This window comes from Somniosus microcephalus, chromosome 11 (assembly GCF_052327205.1).
Source record: "Somniosus microcephalus isolate GS21.2 chromosome 11, FLI_Smic_1.0, whole genome shotgun sequence".
In the NCBI taxonomy this organism is placed as follows: Eukaryota; Metazoa; Chordata; class Chondrichthyes; order Squaliformes; family Somniosidae; genus Somniosus; species Somniosus microcephalus.
In genome coordinates, this window is record NC_140997.1 from 86900400 (window position 1) to 86925434 (window position 25035).

General features: G+C 46.7%; 1 protein-coding gene across 2 annotated transcripts in view; it reads right to left on the reverse strand.

The window, feature by feature from the left end:
* The window catches only part of LOC147110697 (dynein axonemal assembly factor 8-like), a 603273-nt gene that overhangs the window by 251922 nt on the left and 326316 nt on the right, over positions 1–25035 (reverse strand). For both annotated transcript variants that reach the window (XM_086000918.1, XM_086000916.1), the window contains exons 9-10: positions 22440–22525; positions 15483–15552 (exon numbers count right to left, since the gene is read on the reverse strand). In XM_086000918.1, the coding sequence (XP_085857044.1) occupies positions 15483–15552; positions 22440–22525 (156 nt within the window). The remainder of the gene's footprint in view (positions 1–15482; positions 15553–22439; positions 22526–25035) is intronic.

Sequence of the window (25035 nt, forward strand, 5' to 3'; positions counted from 1 at the left end):
AGGTGTGCGTAAGATGTGAGACAGGTGTGTGTAAGATGTGAGACAGGTGTGTGTAAGATGTGAGACAGGTGTGTGTAAGATGTGAGACAGGTGTGTGTTTGATGTGAGACAGGCGTGTGTAAGATGGGAGACAGGTGTGTGTAAGATGGGAGACAGGTGTGTGTAAGATGTGAGACAGGTGTGTGTAAGATGGGAGACTGGTGAGTGTAAGATGTGAAACAGGTGTGTGTAAGATGTGAGACGTGTGTGTAAGATGTGAGACAATTGTGTGTAAGATGGGAGACAGGTGTGTGTAAGATGGGAGACAGAAGGGTGTTTGATGTGAGACAGGTGTGTGTATGATTGGAGACAGGAGTGTGTTTGATGTGAGACAGGTGTGTGTTTGATGTGAGACAGCTGTGTGGAAGATGTGAGACAGGTGTGTGATGTGAAACAGGTGTGGGTTTCACGTGAGACAGGTGTGTGTTTGATGTGAGACAGGTGTGTGTAAGATGTGAGACAGGTGTGTGTTTGATGTGAGTCAGGTGTGTCTAAGATGTGAGACAGGTGTGTGTAAGATGTGAGACAGGTGTGTGTAAGATGTGAGACAGGTGTGTGTAACATGTGAGACTGGTGTTTGTAAGATGTGAGACAGGTGTGTGTAAGATGTGAGACTGGTGTGTGTAAGATGTAAGACAGGTGTGTATACGATGTGAGACAGGTGTGTGTAAGATGTGAGACTGGTGTGTAAGATGTGAGAAAGGCGTGTTTAAGATGTGTGACAGGTGTGTGTAAGATTTGAGACAGGTGTGTGATGTGAGACAGGTGTGTGTAAGATGTGAGACAGGTGTGTGTAAGATGAGAGACAGGTGTGTGTAAGATGTGAGACAGGTGTCTGTAAGATGGAAGACAGGCGTGTGTAACATGTGAGACAGATGTGTGTAAGATGTGAGACAGCTGTGTAAGATGGGAGACAGGTGTGTGTAAGATGTGAAACAGGTGTGTGTAAGATGTGAGAGGTGTGTGTAAGATGTGAGGCAGGTGTGTGTTTGATGTGAGACAGGCGTGTGTATGATGTGAGACAGGTGTGCGTAAGATGGGAGACAGGTGTGTGTAAGATAGGAGACAGGTGTGTGTAAGATGTGAGACAGGTGTGTGTAAGATGGGAGACAGGTGTGTGTAAGATGTGAGGCAGGTGTGTGTAAGATGGGAGACAGGAGTGTGTAAGATGGGAGACAGGCGTGTGTAAGATGGGAGACAGGCGTGTGTAAGATGGGAGACAGGTGTGTGTAAGATGTGAGACAGGTGTGTGTAAGATGGGAGACAGGTGTGTGTAAGATGTGAGACAGGTGTGTGTAAGATGTGAGACAGGTGTGTGTAAGATGGGAGACAGGCGTGTGTAAGATGAGAGACAGGTGTGTGTAAGATGGGAGACAGGTGTGTGTAAGATGGGAGAGAGGTGTGTGTAAGATGGGAGACAGGTGTGTGTAAGATGGGAGACATGTGTGTGTAAGATGGGAGACAGGCGTGTGTAAGATGGGAGACAGGCGTGCGTAAGATGTGAGACAGGTGTATGTTTGATGTGAGACAGGCGTGTGTTTGATGTGAGACAGGTGTGTGTTTGATGTGCGACAGGCGTGTGTTTGATGTGAGACAGGTGTGTGCTTGATGTGCGACAGGTATGTGTTTGATGTGAAACAGGTGTGTGTAAGATGTAAGAGGCGTGTGTTTGATGTGAGACAGGTGTGTGTTTGATGTGAAACAGGTGTGTGTAAGATGTAAGAGGCGTGTGTTTGATGTGAGACAGGTGTGTGTTTGATGTGAGACAGGTGTGTGCAAGATTTGAGACAGGTGTGTGATGTGAGACAGGTGTGTGTAAGATGTGAGACAGGCGTGTGTAAGATGTAAGACAGGTGTGTGTAAGATGTGAGACAGGTGTGTCTAAGATGTGAGACAGATATGTATTTTGTGAGACAGGTGTGTGTAAGATGTGAGACAGGTGTGTGTAAGATGAGAGACAGGTGTGTGTAAGATGGGAGACAGGTGTGTGTAAGATGGGAGACAGGTGTGTGTAGGATGGGAGACAGATGTGTGTAAGATGGGGGACAGGTGTGTGTAAAATGTGAGACAGGTGTGTGTAAGATGTGAGACAGGTGTGTTTAAGATGTGAGAAGTGTGTGTAAGACATGAGACAGGTGTGTGTAAGATGAGAGACAGGTGTGTGTAAGGTGTGAGACAGGAGTGTGTAAGACGTGAGACAGGTGTGTGTAAGACGTGAGACAGGTGTGTGTAAGATGTGAGACATGTGTGTGTAAGATGAGAGACAGGTGTTTGTAAGATGAGAGACAGGTGCGTGTAAGATGAGAGACAGGTGCGTGTAAGACGTGAGACAGGTGTGTGTAAGACGTGAGACAGGTGTGTGTAAGATGAGAGACAGGTGTGTGTAAGATGAGAGACAGGTGTGTGTAAGACGTGACACAGGTGTGTGTAAGGTGTGAGATATGTGTGTGTAAGATGAGAGACAGGTGTGTGTTTGATGTGAGCCAGGTGTGTGTTTGTTGTGAGACAGGTGTGTGTAAGATTTGAGACTGGTGTGTGTTTGATGTGAAACAGGTGTGTGTAAGATGTGAGACGTGTGTGTAAGATGTGAGACATGTGTGTGTAAGATGGGAGACAGGTGTGTGTAAGATGGGAGACAGGAGTGTGTTTGATGTGAGACAGGTGTGTGTATGATGGTAGACAGGAGTGTGTTTGATGTGAGACAGGTGTGTGTAAGATGGGAAACAGGTGAGTGATGTGAGACAGGTGTGTGTTTGATGTGAGACAGGTGTGTGTTTGATGTGAGACAGGTGTGTGTAAGATGTGAGACAGGTGTGTGAGGTGAAACAGGTGTGTGTTTGAAGTGAGACAGGTGTGTGTTTGATGTGAGACAGGTGTGTGTAAGATGTGAGACAGGTGTGTGTAAGATGTGAGACAGGTGTGTGTTTGATGTGAGACAGGTGTGTGTTTGCTGTGAGACAGGTGTGTGTTTGATGTGAGACAGGTGTGTGTTTGATGTGAGACAGGTGTGTGTAAGATGTGAGACAGGTGTGTGTAAGATGTAAGAGGCGTGTGTTTGATGTGAGACAGGTGTGTGTTTGATGTGAAACAGGTGTGTGTAAGATGTAAGAGGCGTGTGTTTGATGTGAGACAGGTGTGTGTTTGATGTGAGACAGGTGTGTGCAAGATTTGAGACAGGTGTGTGATGTGAGACAGGTGTGTGTAAGATGTGAGACAGGCGTGTGTAAGATGTAAGACAGGTGTGTGTAAGATGTGAGACAGGTGTGTCTAAGATGTGAGACAGATATGTATTTTGTGAGACAGGTGTGTGTAAGATGTGAGACAGGTGTGTGTAAGATGAGAGACAGGTGTGTGTAAGATGTGAGACAGGTGTCTGTAAGATGGGAGACAGGTGTGTGTAAGATGGGAGACAGGTGTGTGTAAGATGGGAGACAGGTGTGTGTAGGATGGGAGACAGATGTGTGTAAGATGGGGGACAGGTGTGTGTAAAATGTGAGACAGGTGTGTGTAAGATGTGAGACAGGTGTGTTTAAGATGTGAGACAGGTGTGTGTAAGACATGAGACAGGTGTGTGTAAGATGAGAGACAGGTGTGTGTAAGGTGTGAGACAGGAGTGTGTAAGACGTGAGACAGGTGTGTGTAAGACGTGAGACAGGTGTGTGTAAGATGTGAGACATGTGTGTGTAAGATGAGAGACAGGTGTTTGTAAGATGAGAGACAGGTGCGTGTAAGATGAGAGACAGGTGCGTGTAAGACGTGAGACAGGTGTGTGTAAGACGTGAGACAGGTGTGTGTAAGATGAGAGACAGGTGTGTGTAAGATGAGAGACAGGTGTGTGTAAGACGTGACACAGGTGTGTGTAAGGTGTGAGATATGTGTGTGTAAGATGAGAGACAGGTGTGTGTTTGATGTGAGCCAGGTGTGTGTTTGTTGTGAGACAGGTGTGTGTAAGATTTGAGACTGGTGTGTGTTTGATGTGAAACAGGTGTGTGTAAGATGTGAGACGTGTGTAAGATGTGAGACATGTGTGTGTAAGATGGGAGACAGGTGTGTGTAAGATGGGAGACAGGAGTGTGTTTGATGTGAGACAGGTGTGTGTATGATGGTAGACAGGAGTGTGTTTGATGTGAGACAGGTGTGTGTAAGATGGGAAACAGGTGAGTGATGTGAGACAGGTGTGTGTTTGATGTGAGACAGGTGTGTGTTTGATGTGAGACAGGTGTGTGTAAGATGTGAGACAGGTGTGTGAGGTGAAACAGGTGTGTGTTTGAAGTGAGACAGGTGTGTGTTTGATGTGAGACAGGTGTGTGTAAGATGTGAGACAGGTGTGTGTAAGATGTGAGACAGGTGTGTGTTTGATGTGAGACAGGTGTGTGTTTGCTGTGAGACAGGTGTGTGTTTGATGTGAGACAGGTGTGTGTTTGATGTGAGACAGGTGTGTGTAAGATGTGAGACAGGTGTGTGTAAGATGTGAGACAGGTGTGTAAGATGTGAGACAGGTGTGTGTTTGATGTGAGACAGGTGTGTGTTTGATGTGAGTCAGGTGTGTCTAAGATGTGAGACAGGTGTGTCTAAGATGTGAGACAGGTGTGTGTAAGATGTGAGACAGGTGTGTGTTTGATGTGAGAAAGGTGTGTGTTTGATGTGAGACAGGTGTGTGTGATATGTGAGATAGGTGTGTGTAAGATGTGAGACTGGTGTGTGTTTGATGTGAGAAAGGTGTGTGTTTGGTGTGAGTCAGGTGTGTTTGGTGTTAGTCAGTTGTGTTTGGTGTGAGACAGCTGTGTGTAAGAAGGGAGACAGGTGTGTTTGATGTGAGACAGGTGTGTGTAAGATGTGAGACAGGTTTGTGTTTGATGTGAGACAGGTGTGTGTTTGATGTGAGACAGGTGTGTAAGATGGGAGACGGGCGTGTATAACATGTGTGACAGGTGTGTGTAAGATGTGATACAGTTCTGTAAGATGGAAAACAGGCTTGTGTAACATGTGAGACAGATGTGTGTAAGATGTGAGACAGGTGTGTGAAAGATGTGAGACAGGTGTGTGTTTGATGTGAGACAGGCGTGTGTAAGATGGGAGACAGGTGTGTATAAGATGTGAGACAGGCATGTGTAAGATGTGAGACAGGTGTGTAAGATGTGAAACAGGTGTGTGTAAGATGTGAGACATGTGTGTGTTTGATGTGTGACAGGTGTGTGTAAGATGTGAAACAGGTATGTGTTTGATGTGAGACAGATGTGTGTAAGATGTGAGACAGGTGTGTGTTTGATGTGTGACAGGTGTGTGTAAGATGTGAGAGAGGTGTGTGTTTGATCTGAGACAGGTGTGTGTTTGATGTGAGACAGGTATGTGTTTGATGTGAGACAGGTGTGTGTTTGATGTGAGACAGGTTTGTGTTTGATGTGAGACAGGTGTGTGTTTGATGTGAGACAGGTATGTGTTTGATGTGAGACAGGTGTGTGTTTGATGTGAGACAGGTGTGTGTTTGATGTGAGATAGGTGTGTGTTTGATGTGAGACAGGTGTGTGTTTGATGTGAGACAGGTGTGCGTTTGATGTGAGACAGGTGTGTGTAAGATGTGAGACAGGCGTGTGTTTGATGTGAGACAGGCGTGTGTTTGATGTGAGGCAGGTGTGTGTAAGATGAGAGACAGGTGTGTGCAAGATGTGAGACAGGTGTGTGTAAGATGGGAGACAGGCGTGTGTTTGATGTGAGGCAGGTGTGTGTTTGATGTGAGACAGGTGTGTGTAAGATGTGAGACAGGTGTGTGTTTGATGTGAGACAGGTGTGTGTTTGATGTGAGACAGGTGTGTGTAAGATGAGAGACAGGTGTGTGTAAGATGTCAGACAGGTGTGTGTAAGATGGGAGACAGGCGTGTGTTTGATGTGAGACAGGTGTTTGTTTGATGTGAGAGAGGTGTGTGTAAGATGAGAGACAGGTGTGTGTAAGATGTGAGACAGGTGTGTTTGATGTGTGACAGGTGTGCGTAAGATGTGAGATGGGTGTAAGTTGGGAGACAGGCATGTGTAAGATGTGAGACAGGTTTGTGTTTGATGTGAGACAGGTGTGTGTTTGATGTGAGACAGATGTGTAAGATGGGAGACGGGCGTTTATAACATGTGTGACAGGTGTGTGTAAGATGTGATACAGTTGTGTAAGATGTAAAACAGGTATGTGTAACATGGGAGACAGATGTGTGTAAGATGTGAGACAGGTGTGCGTAAGATGTGAGACAGGTGTGTGTAAGATGTGAGACAGGTGTGTGTAAGATATGAGACAGGTGTGTGTAAGCTGTGAGACAGGTGTGAGTTTGATGTGAGACAGGTGTGTGTAAGATGTGACACAGGTATGTGTTTGATGTGAGACAGGTGTATGTAAGATGTGAGACAGGTGTGTGTAAGACGTGAGACAGGTGTGTGTAAGATGTGAGACATGTGTGTGTAAGATGAGATAGAGGTGTGTGTAATATGTGAGACAGGTGTGTGTAAGGCGTGACACAGGTGTGTGTAAGATGTGAGATGTGTGTGTGTTTGATGTGAGCCAGGTGTGTGTTTGATGTGAGCCAGGTGTGTGTTAGATGTGAGACGTGTGTGTAATATGTGAGACATGTGTGTGTCAGATGGGAGACAGGTGTGTGTAAGATGGGAGACAGGAGTGTGTTTGATGTGAGACAGGTGTGTGTATGATGGGAGACAGGAGTGTGTTTGATGTGAGACAGGTGTGTGTAAGATGGGAAACAGGTGTGCGATGTGAGACAGGTGTGTGTAAGATGGGAGACAGGTGTGTGTAAGATGTGAGACAGGTGTGTGTAAGATGAGGGACAGGTGTGTGTAAGATGTGAGACAGGTGTGTGTTTGATGTGAGACAGGTGTGTGTATGATGGGAGACAGGAGTGTGTTTGATGTGAGACAGGTGTGTGTAAGATGGGAAACAGGTGTGCGATGTGAGACAGGTGTGTGTTTGATGTGAGACAGGTGTGTGTTTGATGCGAGACAGGTGTGTGTAAGATGTGAGACAGGTGTGTGTTTGATGTGAGACAGGTGTGTGTTTGATGTGAGACAGCTGTGTGTAAGATGTGAGACAGGTGTGTTTGATGTGTGACAGGTGTGTGTTTGATGTGAGACAGGTGTGTGTAAGATGTGAGACGAGTGTGTAAGATGTGAGACTGGTGTGTGTAAGATGTGAGACAGGTGTGTGTAAGATGTGAGACTGGTGTGTGTTTGATGTGAGACAGGTGTGTGTTTGATGTGAGTCAGGTGTGTTTGGTGTAAGTCAGGTGTGTTTGGTGTGAGACAGCTGTGTGTAAGAAGGGAGACAGGTGTGTTTGATGTGTGACAGGTGTGTGTAAGATGGGAGACAGGCGTGTGTTTGATGTGAGACAGGTGTGTGTTTGATGTGAGACAGGTGTGTGTAAGATGTGAGACAGGTGTGTGTAAGATGTCAGACAGGCATGTGTAAGATGTGAGACCGGTGCGTAAATGGGAGACAGGTGTGTGTTTGATGTGAGGCAGGTGTGTGTAAGATGAGAGACAGGTGTGTGTAAGATGGGAGACAGGTGTGTGTAAGGTGTGAGACAGGTGTGTAAGATGGGAGACAGGTGTGTGTAAGATGGAAGAGAGGCGTGTGTAAGATGTGAGACAGGTGTGTGTAAGATGGGAGACAGGTGTGTGTAAGATGTGAGACAGGTGTGTGTAAGATGGGAGACAGGTGTGTGTAAGATGGGAGACAGGTGTGTGTAAGATGGGAGACAGGTGTGTGTAAGATGTGGGACAGGTGTGTGTAAGATGGGAGACAGGTGTGTGTAAGGTGTGAGACAGGTGTGTAAGATGGGAGACAGGTGTGTGTAAGATGGAAGAGAGGCGTGTGTAAGATGTGAGACAGGTGTGTGTAAGATGGGAGACAGGTGTGTGTAAGATGTGAGACAGGTGTGTGTAAGATGAGGGACAGGTGTGTGTAAGATGTGAGACAGGTGTGTGTTTGATGTGAGACAGGTGTGTGTATGATGGGAGACAGGAGTGTGTTTGATGTGAGACAGGTGTGTGTAAGATGGGAAACAGGTGTGCGATGTGAGACAGGTGTGTGTTTGATGTGAGACAGGTGTGTGTTTGATGCGAGACAGGTGTGTGTAAGATGTGAGACAGGTGTGTGTAAGATGTGAGACAGGTGTGTGTTTGATGTGAGACAGGTGTGTGTTTGATGTGAGACAGGTGTGTGTTTGATGTGAGACAGGTGTGTGTAAGATGTGAGACAGGTGTGTGTAAGATGTGAGACAGGTGTGTGTATGATGTGAGACAGGTGTGTGTTTGATCTGAGGCAGGTGTGTGTAAGATGTGAGACAGGTGTGTGTAAGATGTGAGACTGGTGTTTGTAAGATGTGAGACAGGTGTGTATACGATGTGAGACAGGTGTGTGTAAGATGTGAGACTGGTGTGTAAGATGTGAGAAAGCCGTGTTTAAGATGTGTGACAGGTCTGTGTAAGATTTGAGACAGGTGTGTGTTGTGAGACAGGTGTGTGTAAGATGTGAGGCAGGTGTGTGTAAGATGTGAGACAGGTGTGTAAGATATGAGACAGGTGTGTGTAAGATGTGAGACTGGTGTGTGTAAGATGTGAGACTGGTGTGTGTAAGATGTGAGACAGGTGTGTGTAAGATGTGAGACGTGTGTGTTTGATGTGAGAAAGGTGTGTGTTTTATGTGAGACAGGTGTGTGTGATATGTGAGACAGGTGTGTGTAAGATGTGAGGCAGGTGTGTGTTTGGTGTGAGTCAGGTGTGTTTGGTGTAAGTCAGTTGTGTTTGGTGTGAGACAGCTGTGTGTAAGAAGGGAGACAGGTGTGTTTGATGTGTGACAGGTGTGTGTAAGAAGTGAGACAGGTGTGTGTTTGATTTGAGACAGGTGTGTGTTTGGTATAAGTCAGGTGTGTTTGGGGGGAGACAGCTGTGTGTAGGAAGGGAGACAGGTGTGTTTGATGTGTGACAGGTGTGTGTAAGATGTGAGACAGGTGTGTTTGATGTGTGACAGGTGTGTGCAAGATGTGAGGCAGGTGTGTTTGATGTGTGATAGGTGTGCGTAAGATGTGAGATGGGTGTAAGTTGGGAGACAGGAATATGTAAGATGTGTGACAGGTTTATGTTTGATGTGAGACAGGTGTGTGTTTGATGTGAGACAGGTGTGTAAGATGGGAGACGGGCATGTATAACGTGTGACAGGTGTGTGTAAGATGTGATACAGTTGTGTAACATGGAAAACAGGCGTTTGTAACGTGATACAGATGTGTGTAAGATGTGAGACAGGTGTCCGTAAGATGTGAGACAGGTGTGTGTAAGATGTGAGACAGGTGTGTGTTTGATGTGAGACAGGTGTGTGTAAGATGGGAGACAGGTGTGTGTAAGATGGGAGACAGGTGTGTGTAAGATGTGAGACAGGTGTGTGTAAGATGGGAGACAGGTGTGTAAGATGTGAAACAGGTGTGTGTCAGATGTGAGACAGGTATGTGTTTGATGTGAGACAGGTGTGTGTAAGATGTGAGACAGGTGTGTGTAAGATGTGAGACAGGTGTGTAAGATGTGAGACAGGTGTGTGTAAGACGTGAGACAGGTGTGTGTAAGATGTGAGACATGTGCGTGTAAGATGTGAGACGTGCGTGTAAGATGAGATACAGGTGTGTGTAAGATGTGAGACAGGTATGTGTAAGGCGTGACACAGGTGTGTGTAAGATGTGAGATATGTGTGTGTGAGATGAGAGACAGGTGTGTGTTTGATGTGAGCCAGGTGTGTGTTTGTTGTGAGACAGGTGTGTGTAAGATGTGAGACTGGTGTGTGTAAGATGTGAGACGTGTGTGTAAGATGTGAGACATGTGTGTGTAAGATGGGAGACAGGTGTGTGTAAGATGGGAGACAAGAGGGTGTTTGATGTGAGACAGGTGTGTGTATGATTGGAGACAGGAGTGTGTTTGATGTGAGACAGGTGTGTGTTTGATGTGAGACAGCTGTGTGTAAGATGTGAGACAGGTGTGTGTTAGATGGGAGACAGGTGTGTGTGTAAGATGTGAGACAGGTGTGGGTAAGATGGGAGACAGGTCTTTGTAAGATGTGAGACAGGTGTGTGTAGGATGGGAGACAGGTGTGTATAAGATGGGGACAGGTGTGTGTAAGATTTGAGACAGGTGTGTGTAAGATGTCAGACAGGCATGTAAATGGGAGACAGGTGTGTGTTTGATGGGAGGCAGGTGTGTGTAAGATGAGAGACAGGTGTGTGTAAGATGTGGGGCAGGTGTGTTTAGGATGGGAGACAGGCGTGTGTTTGATGTGAGGCAGGTGTGTGTTTGATGTGAGACAGGTGTGTGTAAGATGTGAGACAGGTGTGTGTTAGATGGGAGACAGGTGTGTGTAAGATGTGAGACAGGTGTGGGTAAGATGGGAGACAGGTCTTTGTAAGATGTGAGACAGGTGTGTGTAGGATGGGAGACAGGTGTGTATAAGATGGGGACAGGTGTGTGTAAGATGTGAGACAGTTGTATGTAAGATGTGAGACAGGTGTGTGTTTCATCTGAGACAGGTGTGTTTGATGTGAGACAGGTGTGTGTTTGATGTGAGACAGGCGTGTGTAACATGTGTGACAGGTGTGTGTAAGATTTGAGACAAGTGTGCGATGTGAGACAGGTGTGTGTAAGATGTGAGACAGGTGTGTGTAAGATGTGAGACAGGTGTGTAAGATATGAGACAGGTGTGTGTAAGATGTGAGACTGGAGTGTGTCAGATGTGAGACTGGTGTGTGTAAGATGTGAGACAGGTGTGTGTAAGATGTGAGACTGGTGTGTGTTTGATGTGAGACAGGTGTGTGTTTGATGTGAGTCATGTGTGTTTGGTGTAAGTCAGGTGTGTTTGGTGTGAGACAGCTGTGTGTAAGAAGGGAGACAGGTGTGTTTGATGTGTGACAGGTGTGTGTAAGATGTGAGACAGGTGTGTGTTTGATGTGAGACAGGTGTGTGTAGGATGGGAGACAGGTGTGTATAAGATGGGGGACAGGTGTGTGTAAGATGTGAGACAGGTGTGTGTAAGATGTGAGACAGGTGTGTGTTTCATCTGAGACAGGTGTGTGTTTGATGTGAGACAGGTGTGTGTTTGATGTGAGACAGGCGTGTGTAAGATGTGTGACAGGTGTGTGTAAGATTTGAGACAGGTGTGTGATGTGAGACAGGTGTGTGTAAGATGTGAGACAGGTGTGTGTAAGATGTGAGACAGGTGTGTAAGATGTGAGACTGGTGTGTGTAAGATGTGAGACTGGTGTGTGTAAGATGTGAGACAGGTGTGTGTAAGATGTGAGACTAGTGTGTGTTTGATGTGAGACAGGTGTGTGTTTGATGTGAGTCAGGTGTGTTTGGTGTAAGTCAGGTGCGTTTGGTGTGAGACAGCTGTGTGTAAGAAGGGAGACAGGTGTGTTTGATGTGTGACAGGTGTGTGTAAGATGTGAGACAGGTGTGTTTGATGTGTGACAGGTGTGTGTAAGATGTGAGACAGGTGTGTTTGATGTGTGACAGGTGTGTGTTTGATGTGAGACAGGTGTGTGTAAGATGTGAGACGAGTGTGTAAGATGTGAGACTGGTGTGTGTAAGATGTGAGACAGGTGTGTGTAAGATGTGAGACTGGTGTGTGTTTGATGTGAGACAGGTGTGTGTTTGATGTGAGTCAGGTGTGTTTGGTGTAAGTCAGGTGTGTTTGGTGTGAGACAGCTGTTTGTAAGAAGGGAGACAGGTGTGTTTGATGTGTGACAGGTGTGTGTAAGATGGGAGACAGGCGTGTGTTTGATGTGAGACAGGTGTGTGTAAGATGTGAGACTGGTGTGTGTTTGATGTGAGACAGGTGTGTGTTTGATGTGAGTCAGGTGTGTTTGGTGTAAGTCAGGTGTGTTTGGTGTGAGACAGCTGTTTGTAAGAAGGGAGACAGGTGTGTTTGATGTGTGACAGGTGTGTGTAAGATGGGAGACAGGCGTGTGTTTGATGTGAGACAGGTGTGTGTTTGATGTGAGACAGGTGTGTGTAAGATGTGAGACAGGTGTGTGTAAGATGTCAGACAGGCATGTGTAAGATGTGAGACCGGTGCGTAAATGGGAGACAGGTGTGTGTTTGATGTGAGGCAGGTGTGTGTAAGATGAGAGACAGGTGTGTGTAAGATGTAAAACAGGTGTGTGTAAGATGGGAGACAGGTGTGTGTAAGATGTGAGACAGGTGTGTGTAAGATGGGAGACAGGTTTGTGTAAGATGTGAGACAGGTGTGTGTAGGATGGGAGACAGGTGTGTGTAAGATGGGGGACAGGTGTGTGTAAGATGTGAGACAGGTGTGTGTAAGATGTGAGACAGGTGTGTGTAAGATGTGAGACAGGTGTGTGTAAGACATGAGACAGGTGTGTGTAAGATGTGAGACATGTGTGTGTAAGATGAGAGAGAGGTGTGTGTAAGATGTGAGACAGGTGTGTGTAAGACGTGAGACAGGTGTGTGTAAGATATGAGACATGTGTGTGTAAGATGAGAGACAGGTGTGTGTAAGATGTGAGACAGGTGTGTGTAAGACATGACACAGGTGTGTGTAAGATGTGAGATATGTGTGTGTAAGATGAGAGACAGGTGTGTGTTTGATGTGAGCCAGGTGTGTGTTTGTTGTGAGACAGGTGTGTGTAAGATGTGAGACTGGTGTGTGTTTGATGTGAAACAGGTGTGTGTAAGATGTGAGACATGTGTGTAAGATGTGATACATGTGTGTGTAAGATGGGAGACAGGTGTGTGCAAGATGGGAGACAGGAGTGTGTTTGATGTGAGACAGGTGTTTGTAAGATGTGAGACAGGTGTGTGATGTGAGAGAGGTGTGTGTTTGACGTGAGACAGGTGAGTGTTTGATGTGAGACAGGTGTGTGTAAGATGTGAGACAGGTGTGTGTAAGATGTGAGACAGGTGTGTGTTTGATGTGAGACAGGTGTGTGTTTGATGTGAGACAGGTGTGTGTAAGATGTGAGACAGGTGTGTGTTTGATGTGAGACAGGTGTGTGATTGATGTGAGACAGGTGTGTTTGGTGTGAGTCAGGTGTGTTTGGTGTGAGACAGCTGTGTGTAAGAAGGGAGACAGGTGTGTTTGATGTGTGACAGGTGTGTGTAAGATGTGAGACAGGTGTGTAAGATGGTAGCCAGGCATGTGTAAGATGTGACAGGCGTGTGTAAGGTGTGAGACAGGTGTGTGTAAGATGTGAGACAGGTGTGTGTAAGATGGGAGACAGATGTGTGTAAGATGGGAGACAGGTGTGTGTAAGATGGGAGACAGGGGGGTAAGATGGGAGACAGGTGTGTGTAAGATGGGAGACAGGTGTGTGTAAGATGGGAGACAGGTGTGTGTAAGATGTGAGGCAGGCATGTGTAAGATGTGAGACAGGCGGGTGTAAGATGGGAGACAGGCATGTGTAAGACGTGAGACAGGTGTGTGTTTGATGTGAGACATGTGTGTGTTTGATGTGAGACAGGTTTGTGTAAGATGTAAGACAGATGTGTGTTTGATGTGAGACAGGTGTGTGTTTGATGTGAGACAGGTGTGTGTTTGATGTGAGACAGGTGTGTGTAGGATGTGAGACAGGTTTGTGTCGGTGGCATAGTGGTTAGTACTGTTGCCTCACAGCGCCAGGGACCCGGGTTCGAATCCGGCCTCGGGTGACTGTCTGTGTGGAGTTTGTACATTCTCCCCGTGTTTGCGTGGGTTTTCTCCGGGTGCTCCGGTTTCCTCCCACAGTCCAAAGATGTGCGGGTTAGGTTGATTGGCTATAATAAATTGACCCTTAGTGTGTTAGGGGGATTAAATACGTGGGGTTACGGGGATAGGGTGGGATATGTGTTGGTGTAGGGGTTACGGGGATCGGGTGGGATATGTGTCGGTGCAGGCTCGATGGGCCGACATGGCCTCTATCTGCACTGTGGGGTTTCTGTGATTTCTGTGAAGATGGGAGACAGGTGTGTGTAATATGTGAAACAGGTATGTGTAAGATGGGAGACAGGTGTGTGTAAGATGGGAGACAGGTGTGTGTAAGATGGGAGACAGGTGTGTGTAAGATGTGGGACAGGTGTGTGTAAGATGGGAGACAGGTGTGTGTAAGGTGTGAGACAGGTGTGTAAGATGGGAGACAGGTGTGTGTAAGATGGAAGAGAGGCGTGTGTAAGATGTGAGACAGGTGTGTGTAAGATGGGAGACAGGTGTGTGTAAGATGTGAGACAGGTGTGTGTAAGATGAGGGACAGGTGTGTGTAAGATGTGAGACAGGTGTGTGTAAGATGTGAGACAGGCATGTGTAAGATGTGAGACAGGCATGTGTAAGATGTGAGACAGATGTGTAAGATGTGAGACAGGTGTGTGTAAGATGAGAGACAGCTGTGTGTAAGATGTGAGACAGGTGTATGTAAGATGTGAGACAGATGTGTAAGATGTGAGACAGGTGTGTGTAAGATGTGAGAGGTGTGTGTAAGATGTGAGACAGGTATGTTTGATGTGAGATAGGTGTGTTTGATGTGAGACAGGTGTGTAAGATGTGAGATAGGTGTGTTTGATGTGAGACAGGTGTGTTTGATGTGAGCCAGGTGTGTTTGGTGTGAGGCAGGTGTGTGTAAGATGTGAGACAGGTGTGTGTAAGATGTGAGACAGGTGTGTTTGATGTGAGACAGATGTGTAAGATGTGTGACAGTTGTGTGTAAGATGTGGGACAGGTATGTTTGATGTGAGACAGGTGTGTTTGATGTGAGACAGGTGTGTAAGATGTGAGACTGGTGTGTTTGGTGTGAGCCAGGTGTGTTTGATGTGAGCCAGGTGTATGTAAGATGTGAGACAGATGTGTAAGATGTGAGACAGGTGTGTGTAAGATGTGAGAGGTGTGTGTAAGATGTGAGACAGGTATGTTTGATGTGAGATAGGTGTGTTTGATGTGAGACAGGTGTGTAAGATGTGAGATAGGTGTGTTTGATGTGAGACAGGTGTGTTTGATGTGAGACTGGTGTTTGTAAGATGTGAGACAGGTGTGTTTGATGTGAGCCAGGTGTGTTTGGTGTGAGGCAGGTGTGTGTAAGATGTGAGACAGGTGTGTGTAAGATGTGAGACAGGTGTGTTTGATGTGAGACAGATGTGTAAGATGTGTGACAGTTGTGTGTAAGATGTGGGACAGGTATGTTTGATGTGAGACAGGTGTGTTTGATGTGAGACAGGTGTGTAAGATGTGAGACTGGTGTGTTTGGTGTGAGCCAGGTGTGTTTGATGTGAGCCAGGTGTGTGTAAGATGGGAGACAGGTGTGTTTGATGTGAGACAGCTGTGTAAGATGTGAGACAGGTGTGTTTGGTGTGAGCCAGGTGTGTGTAAGATGTGAGACAGGCATGTAAGATGTGAGCCAGATGTGCGGGAGGCTGCTGTACTGAGTACTTGCCTGCAGTTCACTTTTCGGATAGATGAAATACTGCATGCAATCCTGAAGCTCCAGTTTTTCCCAAGCAAGGCTGAAACAGACAGGGGCAGTTGATTTTGGAATTTTTTCCTATACATTTAAATTACTTATGAAAATAATTATACTTCTGTTTGCATTTTTTCACTCCGGGGATTTTTGCTTCCTGTACCCGAAAAAGTTTGACGACCTAACTTGCAATTCATATTCATTAAATGTAAGAAATCCAAGTTGGCAATGGGGAGAATCAGAAGCAGCCCTACAATAGCAGCAGTAGCACTTTCCGCGTTATTCACCTTCCTGCAGCTCATAAACATGCTTCTCTCGTGTTGATGATTTAGTTATTTTGCAGGAGTTGTAAAGACATTGGTGCAGATTTGAACTATTGTTTGGCCGACTACTGCCGGTAGCGCTGATTGCTGTCTCGGTTCATTTTCAGGGCCGGGCCACATTACCATATGGCGGATGGCAAATGGCTTCTCGTCGCAGCTCGCCAGCTCAATGCTGGACGGCTCAATACTCAACCCCCAGGGGGCGGAGGAGAGGAGTTTGTGGGGGATTCCGAACCACATTATTTTTGTGGCGTATAACTGGTCTTCCTGGCCCCACAACAATAATTAAAAACTTACCTTTTTGGCTCCCCTTGTGCTGGACTGCCGGGTGTAACCAGGCGGTGTGGGCTCTACCCAGTTGAGTCCCAAAATGGCAATTGGGATCCTATATACGTTATCAGACTCCAATGTGGGCAACAAAGGACCCGCCGGCGGAACCAGGCAGCTCTCCGGCTCAACTGAAGCTGTTATCAGCCGGATTGGGAACAGGAACAAGCGCTAAATTTTTTGCCACCCTTGTAGGTTCGCTGACACCTTGTTTCCACTCAGCGACGCCAGTGACAATCTCCCCCATTATATACAATAAACATTCTAATTCCCATGGAGAGGGGCAGAAGACTGGATCAACAGTTACTGCCACTAGGGGATGCTTCCATTCAAAGAACATACAGGGTAGAAAGTCTGTCCTCCTCATCGTAAACATTCTTCAGATATGACAGGAGTCAGACTCCATGGTACTTACGAGCAGGAGAGGGGGGCAGGGGGAGGGAGGGAGAGAGGCAGGGAGGGGTGCTGCTCTGACAAATCACAACTTATCCTTGGCTGACAAGTCCACTCATGTTTGATTAATGAAGAGGCTTGCATCAATTGGCAATCCTGCAGATTTTGATATTAGCCAATTACATTTTGTGGGATGAATCTACACTGTGTGAAATCCTTTAAAGTAATTTTTTTTGAGTCATAGAGTCAAAACGGCACAGAAGGAGCCCTTGCTTTGGTTCCCTTACCCTACCCTCTTGTTGGAATGTACCTAGCCTGTATTTGGAACATCTCCTCCTTAAAGATCACCCATTGTTCCGTTACAGTTTTTCCTGTCAGTCTTTGGTTCCATTTTACCCTGGCGAGATCCTTTCCCATCCCATTGAGGTTAGCCCTATTCCAGTTTAGAAGTTCCACTCTAGATTGTTCCTTGCTCCTTTCCATTGATAATCTAAATGCTATGATATGATGATCACTCGTATCCAAGTGTTCTCCCACAGACACTTGGTCGACCTGGCCCACCTCATTCCCCAGCAATGCCTCCTTCCTAGTTGGACCAAGAACATACTGGTCAAGGAAATTCTCCTGAACACATTTCAGAAATTCCTCCCCCTCTTTTCCCTTTACCCTAGCATTATCCCAATCGATATTTGGGTAATTAAAGTCCCCCAATATCACCACTCTATAGCTCATGCATATCTCTGCGATTTCTCTACAGATTTGTTACTCTACCTCCCTCTCACTATTTGGAGGCCTATAGAATACCCTAATAGCGTGATCATACCCTTTTTGCTCCTCAACTCCAACCAAATGGATTCTGTCCTTGTCCCCTCAAGAACATCCTCCCTTTCCAACACTACAATATCTTCCTTAATCAGCGCTGCCACCCCACCTCCCTTTTTTCCTTCCCTATCTTTTCTGAACACCTTGTACCCTTGAAGATTAAGTGCCCAGTCCTCACCGTTTTTAAGCCACATTTCTGTTATTGCCACAACATCATATTGCCACATGGCTAATTGTGCTTGTAGCTCACCAACCTTATTCACCACACTTTGTGCGTTTACGTACATGCATTCTAAACCCATTTTTTAATTTTTCATAGTCTTTCTTAGTCTGCTCCTATCTAATATGGTACTACTACTGCCTCGAGTACTATCTTCTCTAGTACTATCCAACACACTCACTCTTTTATGCACCTTATTCCTCTTTTCTACTCCAATACGCTGGTGCCCATCCCCCTGCCAAGCTAGTTTAAACCCTCCCCAACAGCACTAACAAACCTTGCCGTAAGAATATTTGTCCGGCTCTGTTGAGGTGTAACCCGTCTGGCTTGTACAGGTCCCACCTTCCCCAGAAACGGTCCCAATTGCCTCAGGAATCTAAAGCCCTCCCTCCTGCGCCATCTCTCCAGCCACGCATTCTATCCGCCTAATCCTGTACTCACTAGCATGTGGCACTGGCAATAATCCGGAGATTACTACCTTTGAGGTCCTGTTTTTAAATCTCTCTTCTAGCTCCCTAAACTCTGCCTGCAGGACCTCATCCCTCTTTCTGCCTATGTCGTTGGTACCAATATGGACAACGACCTCTGGCTGTTCACCCTCCCCCCTCAGAGTGTCCTGCAGCCGCTCAGTGACATCCTTGACCCTGACACCAAGGAGGCAACATACCATCCTGGAGTCACATCTATGGCCGCAGAAACGCCTGTCTGCTCCCCTATCAGTTGAGAGGTGATGTGAAGATGAAAATAGGATTGGCAAAGAGAGAATGTGAGAGTAGAATGGCGGTTAACATAAAAGGGAACCCAAAAATCTTCTACCGGCATGTAAACAGTAAGTGGGTAGTAAGAGGCAGGGTGGGGCCTATCAAAGACAAAGAAGGTGATATATGCTTAGAGGTGCAGGGAAAGGCTAGAATACTCAATGAGTACTTTGTATCGGTGTTTACTAAGGAGGTGGATGCTGACAAAATATGAAGTGGAAAAGGTAGAAGCAATGGAAGGGGTGAAAACTGATAGACAGGATGTACTAGAAAGGCTGGGTATGCTTAGAGTGGACAAGTTGCCTGGTCCAGATGGCTTGCATCCCAGGTTACTAAGGGAATTGGGGGAGGAGATAGCGGAAGGGCTTGCCATAATGTTCCAATTTTCCCTGGATGCGGGGGAGGTGCCTGAGGATTGGAAAGTGGCAAATGTGACACCATTGTTCAAGAAAGGGTGTAAGAACAATCCTGTAACTACAGGCTGGTCAGTTTAACATCAGTGGTGGGTAAAGTTTTAGAAACAATAATCAAGGAAAAAATTAACGGGCACTTGGAGAGGTTTAAGCTAATTAAGGAGAGCCAACATGGATTTGTAAAAGGCAGATCATATTTGACTAATCTAATTGAATTTTTTGATGAAGTAACAGAGAGGATTGATGAAGGGAATGCAATGGACGTTGTCTACATGGATTTTCGGAAGGCTTTTGACAAAGTACCACATAGAAGGCTGTTTAACAAAATTGAGGCTCATGGAATAGGTGGGTCAGTGGCAGCTTGGATAAGGAATTGGCTTAAGGACAGAAAACAGCAAGTTGTGGTAAATGGCTGTTTTTCAGACTGGAGGATGGTAGACAGTGGTGTTCCCCAAGAGTCAGTGCTGGGGACACTGCTTTTTTTGATATATATAAATGACCTGGATATTGGAATATAGAGTAGAATTTCTAAATTTGCCGATGACACCAAACTTGGGGGTGTGGCAAACAGTGAGGATGATACCAATCGACTGCAACAGGACATAGAAAGGCTAGCAGAATGGGCAGACGGAATTTAATACAGAGAGGTGTGAGGTGATGCATTTTGGTAGCAGAACAGGGAGAGGCAATATACACTTAATGGCACAGTTTTAAAGAATGTGCGGGGTCAAAGGGACCTGGGAGGTAATGTGCATAGGTCCCTGAAGGTGGCAGGACATATTGAGAGAGTGGTTAACAAAGCATATGGAATCTTGGGCTTCATAAATAGAGGTATTGAGTACAAAAGTAGAGAAGTTATGCTGAACCTTTATAAAGCGCTGGTTAGGCCACAACTGGAATATTACGTCCAGTTCTGGTCACCACACTTTAGGAAGGATGTGAAGGCTCTTGAGAGGGTGCAGAGGAGATTTACCAGAAGGTTTTGGGCAAGAGATACAAGGGGGATGTGAGGGAAAACTTTTTTACACAGCAAGTGGCGATGACCTGGAATTCGCTGCCGACGGAAGTTGTGGAAGCGGAGACACTCGGGGAGAAATTGGGTGAGTAGCGCCACCTGTTAGCGCCTAAAGAGGCAGTCAGTGGCTGTAGCGCCACTGGCTGCGCCTCCCGCGATATTCAGCAGGGGCGCTAATGGTGGCGTTAGCCTTTTGCGCTGCGCCGCCACCGATGACGTCATCGGTGTGCGCAGCGCCCCATTCGCGCCCCGATCGCGATATTTGGTAGCGAATGCCGCTGTAGCGCCGTTCGCTACCCGCGCCCGGTTCACGGGGCCTTGCTGCGCCGGCAGAGGTGCAAGTTAAGGTGGAGGTGCGGGGCGGCCGCTTTTTTGGCGGCCGCCTGCCAGCACCTCCATCCCTGGCCTCCTGGTCCCCCCCCCCCCACCGCCCCCGCGGCATTGCCGGCTGTTTTCCGAGAGCCCGGCACTTCTCCTTGGTGCCGGGCTCTTTTGCCGGCACTCGCGATCGGGGCTCGCGCGGCTGCAGGCCCCTCCCCCTTAACAGTGGGAGGAAGGCCTGCAGTACCGCAGCGTGCCGTGCTGCAGTGTGTGGCGCTGCGAGACGTAGCGCTGCGAAATTCACTTTCAGCGCCCTAAGAGGGACGCGGAGCCCCGTCTCCCTCTAGGGGCACTTCAACTGAATTTGCAGCGATCGCTAATGCGGCGATCGCGGTGCAAATTCCAGCGCCCAGGTGAACTTTGCGCCACTTGGGCGCCTCAGGCCAATTTCTAGGCATCAATGTTTTCAAGGGGAGACTGGATAGGTACTTGAGGGAAATAAACTTGCAGGGCTACAGGGATAGAGTGGGTAATGGGACTGACTGGATTGTTCTTCAGAGAGCCGGCACGAACTCGATGGGCCAAATGGCCTCCTTCTGTGCCGTTATGGCTCTATGACTCTATCGGATCCCCTACCACTATTGCTCTTCCACTCTTTTTCCTCCCCCCCCCCCGCCACCCGTGCAGCTGAGCCACCCGTAGTGCCATGGACTTGGCTCTTGCTGCACTCCCCAGAGGAATCATCGTCATAGAGTTATGACTCTATGGGGGAGAAATTCAGTATCGCCCCATTTGGAGCGCAATTATCGGCCGGGCGCAAAGTTTAGCGCCTGCCGCTAATTATTGCCTCCAACTGTAAACTTGGCTTTTATCGCCCCTGGAGGTGATTGGAGTGCTAAATCAGGCGTTACACACTTGTCTTAAGGCGCAAAGGCTGAGGAGCGAGGCGCTACCTCAGAGCGCTGGTGAAGCTCATGTGATGTCAGTCAGCAATGGAACACAGACACACTGGCGCCGGCCAGTTCTTAAAGGGGAGGGTTGATCTTGCTCTCCATCCACACCCTGCTCATTGCAGCCTTGAATCTCGGCCTGGAGAGACCTGTACACCAAATCTGTTGGAAAGAACAATGGAGAGGCCCAGGGAAGGAGCTCAGAGTGCAGCCCCCATCGTCTCTTCTAAATCGGTGCAAGGAAGATCAAATCAGAAAGAACCTGCAAAGTGCTGCTCAGTACCCAATACTCCTCAACACAGCTTTGAATATCTCCTGCAGTCTCTCTCACTCAGAAAGCATGGTGCAAAAATTTCACCGACAAAAAAAGGCAGGAAACAGTCGCCTTTAAATAGTGCTCCCCCAGTCCCTTCCCGACTGCAAAACGCTCCCCTCAACCTGTCGTTGCTAGTGGCAGGTGGTAAGACAGGGGGCACCACTCAATATCCGGTCTGGGGCGCTACCGGGGCGTTGCACTCTTGACTGACGTCACGATCTGCCGGCGCAGGAGATCGTGGCGGTAGTGTTTAGCGCTGCCGCAAAATGTCTAGTTAATTTTGTGAGCGGCGCAAACATCGTCGCGCATGGGCGCTAGTTGCTTTGCGCCCCATTAGTGCCCTCTTAAGGTGCTAACGGGAGGCGCAAACCATCCAAATTTTTCCCCCTATGACTCTAATTTTTTTTGGGGGGGTGAACTCATTAGTTATGCTTCGTTTGAGGCAGTGGGAGGAGATCATAAAGAGAAAGAACGCAGGTCAGTGATCCTGTTATAAGATAAACTGGCGATGCTAAAATATGAGTCTAATCATTGCTCCTGGACACTGGAACAGGGCTTTCTGGAGAACAGCAGATATCACAAAGTGATGGATGGAGCAGGAGAGTTGCTGCAACTACAGAAGGTTCAGAGCACAACTGCACACTGACATTCCACGAGCCTCAGTGAATCAGTAAGGCCCACTGTCTGTGCTAGAAACCCTCAGACTACAGTTAACAACATTTCTGGGTTAAATCTAGCAATACGTCCACCTGAGAAGACAATCTTCAATGAGAGCAATTCGGAATGAACCAAATTCCGAGCTCCTGCGGTTATCTCTGTGAGGGTGGCAGCAAGCTTTACTGTGTGCTCTATTAGTCAACAGATACCTGCTGATTTTGGGGCTGGAATATTTGGGTCTACACTAAATATCGAGGGATTAACATTGCTAGTTTTTCTTTTGACTTCTGACAAAAAGGAATCTACCTGTCTTGCAGAGCCTCTCCCCCAGTCTCTCCATCCACCTTTGTAATGAAATAACCAAAGGTAAAATTCAGGATAGGCAGTCAGGAACTAAAGATGTGACAGGTTTACTCACCTCGTCAGCAGTGTACTAAAGCAGCAGACTCCATTATTTCTATCCAGAGCCAGCATCAGGCAGGGACCATTAGTGAGCAGTGAGCACTGGAAAAAAAATCAGAACTATTGATATATGACAAAGAGAGAGCGTGAAATAAAGATACACACAACTGGCCCAGTGCTACGCTCCTGCCCCACACACTCCAGTATCCCTGGGACGGAGAGAGCGTGAAATAAAGATACACACAACTGGCCCAGTGCTACGCTCCTGCCCCACACACTCCAGTATCCCTGGGACAGAGAGAGCGTGAAATAAAGATACACACAACTGGCCCAGTGCTACACTCCAACCCCACATACTCCTGTATCCCTGGGATGGAGACAGCATGAATAGATAGAGATAGAAATAGACAAAGGGAGAAAACCTTCATTTGTATATGTAATGTATGGGGCGAAGTACCCAACTGCATGAACTGCCTGGGCCAGTGTATCTGTTCCTATTAACAGCAGACTCCCTTGGCCAGGTTCTGACTTGTTCTCTCCATTTAATGTCTTGTTAGGAGCATGACTGTGAACCTGAGCACACACTAAACACTTACCAACAATATATAACTACGTAACACTATCAACTAATAATATATAATGTGTAAACTCCATCAACCAACTAACTAACAATATATAGCTGTTGAACAACAACAACAACTTGTATTTATATAGTGCCTTTAACGTAGTAAAACGTCCCAAGGCGCTGCACAGGAGAATTATAAGACAACTAAAAATATGACACTGAGCCACATAAGAAGAAATTAGGGCAGGTGACCAAAAGAGGTAGGTTTTAAGGAGCGTCTTAAAGGAGGAAAGAGGTAGTGAGGCGGAGAGGTTTAGGCAAAGAATTCCAGAGCTTAGGGCCTAGGCAACAGAAGCAATGGCCACCAATGGTTGAGCGATTATAATCAGGGACGCTCAAGAGGGCATAATTAGAGGAGCGCAGATATCTCGGGGGGGGGGGGGTTGTGGGGCTGAAGGAGATTACAGAGTTAGGAAGGGGCGAGGCAATGGAGGGATTTGAAAACAAGGATGAGAATTTTTAAATCGAGGCGCTGCTTAACCGGGAGCCAATGTAGGTCAGTGAGCACAGGGATGATGGGTTAACAGGACTTGGTGCAAGTTAGGGCACGGGCAGCCGAGTTTTGGATGACCTCAAGTTTACGTAGGGTAGAATGTGGGAGGCCAGCCAGGAGTGCGTTGGAATAGTCAAGTCTAGAGGTAACAAAGGCATGGATGAGGGTATCAGCAGCAGATGAGCTGAGGCAAGGGTGGAGATGGGCGATGTTATGGAGGTGGAAATAGGCGGTCTTTGTTATGCTGCGGATATGTGGTTGGAAGCTCATTTCAGGGTCAAATATGACACCAAGGTTGCGAACAGTGTGGTTCAGCCTCAGACAGCTGTTAGGGAGGATAGAATTAAAAAGTAGACAAGTAATGCTAAACTTGTATCGAACCTTGGTTCGACCACACTTGGAGTACAGTGTAAAGCTCTGGTTGCCGTATGAAACAGAGCAGATAAGAGAAGTAAAAGTAGGGGAACATCTAGGCAATAGTGACCATAATATAATATACTTTAAGATAATAATTGAGAAAGACATAAGTATGACAAAGACCAGGGTAATAGGTTGGAGAAAAGCTAATTTTGAGGGGCTAAGAATACAACTTGGGAAAATAAAATGGGCAACAATATTGGCAAACAATGACATAGAGTGCAGGAAAAATATATTCTGCTAAAAAAGAACAAGCTAAACACTAATGAGACATGGGCAGCAAGGGAGAGCATAACAAGAGAATATGAAGAGATTAGGAGAGAAGTCAAAAAAACAATTAGGAAAGCAAAGAGGAACTATGAAATTAACTTATCAAGGAACATAAAACAAAATAGTAAAATATTTTACAGGCACATAAATAAAAAAAGGAAGGTCGGGATGGGAAATAGGCCACTAAGGGATGGACAGGATAATACTACAGGCAGCAAGAGATGGCAGAGATATTAAATAATTATTTTGCTTCAGTATTTACCAGGGAGATAGAACAGGTGGCGATGGCATCGGATGATGAGATTAGTAATGAGATAACTGCATTTGAAATAAAATGAGGAGATATATTAACTAAACTAATGAAACTCAATGAGGATAAAATCCCTGGTCTGGACGGATTACATCTGTGCATTATAAAAAAATCTAGGGAAGAGATAGCAGAGGCATTACTACACATATTTAGTAATTCGTTAGAAAAAGGTGTAGTGCCAGAGGACTGCCGGATAGCTAATGTAATACCTATATTTAAGAAGGGAGATAGAACATGTCCAGGGAACTATAGACCAGTCAGCTTAACATCGGTGGTAGGAAAAATAATGGAATCCCTACTAAAGGAGAAAATGTAAGAACATCTAGAAACCAAAAATATAATGGCCCAGAAATTCGGGACTCCACGGGTGAGTACGCACGGGGTACTCACCCATAGGCCCGATGGAAGTGCTGGTTTCTTGCATGCACTGTGCATGCGCGGGAAACCGGCACTTCCGTTTCTCTGAAAGCAGGGATTCAGAGGTCAAACGCGTGCGC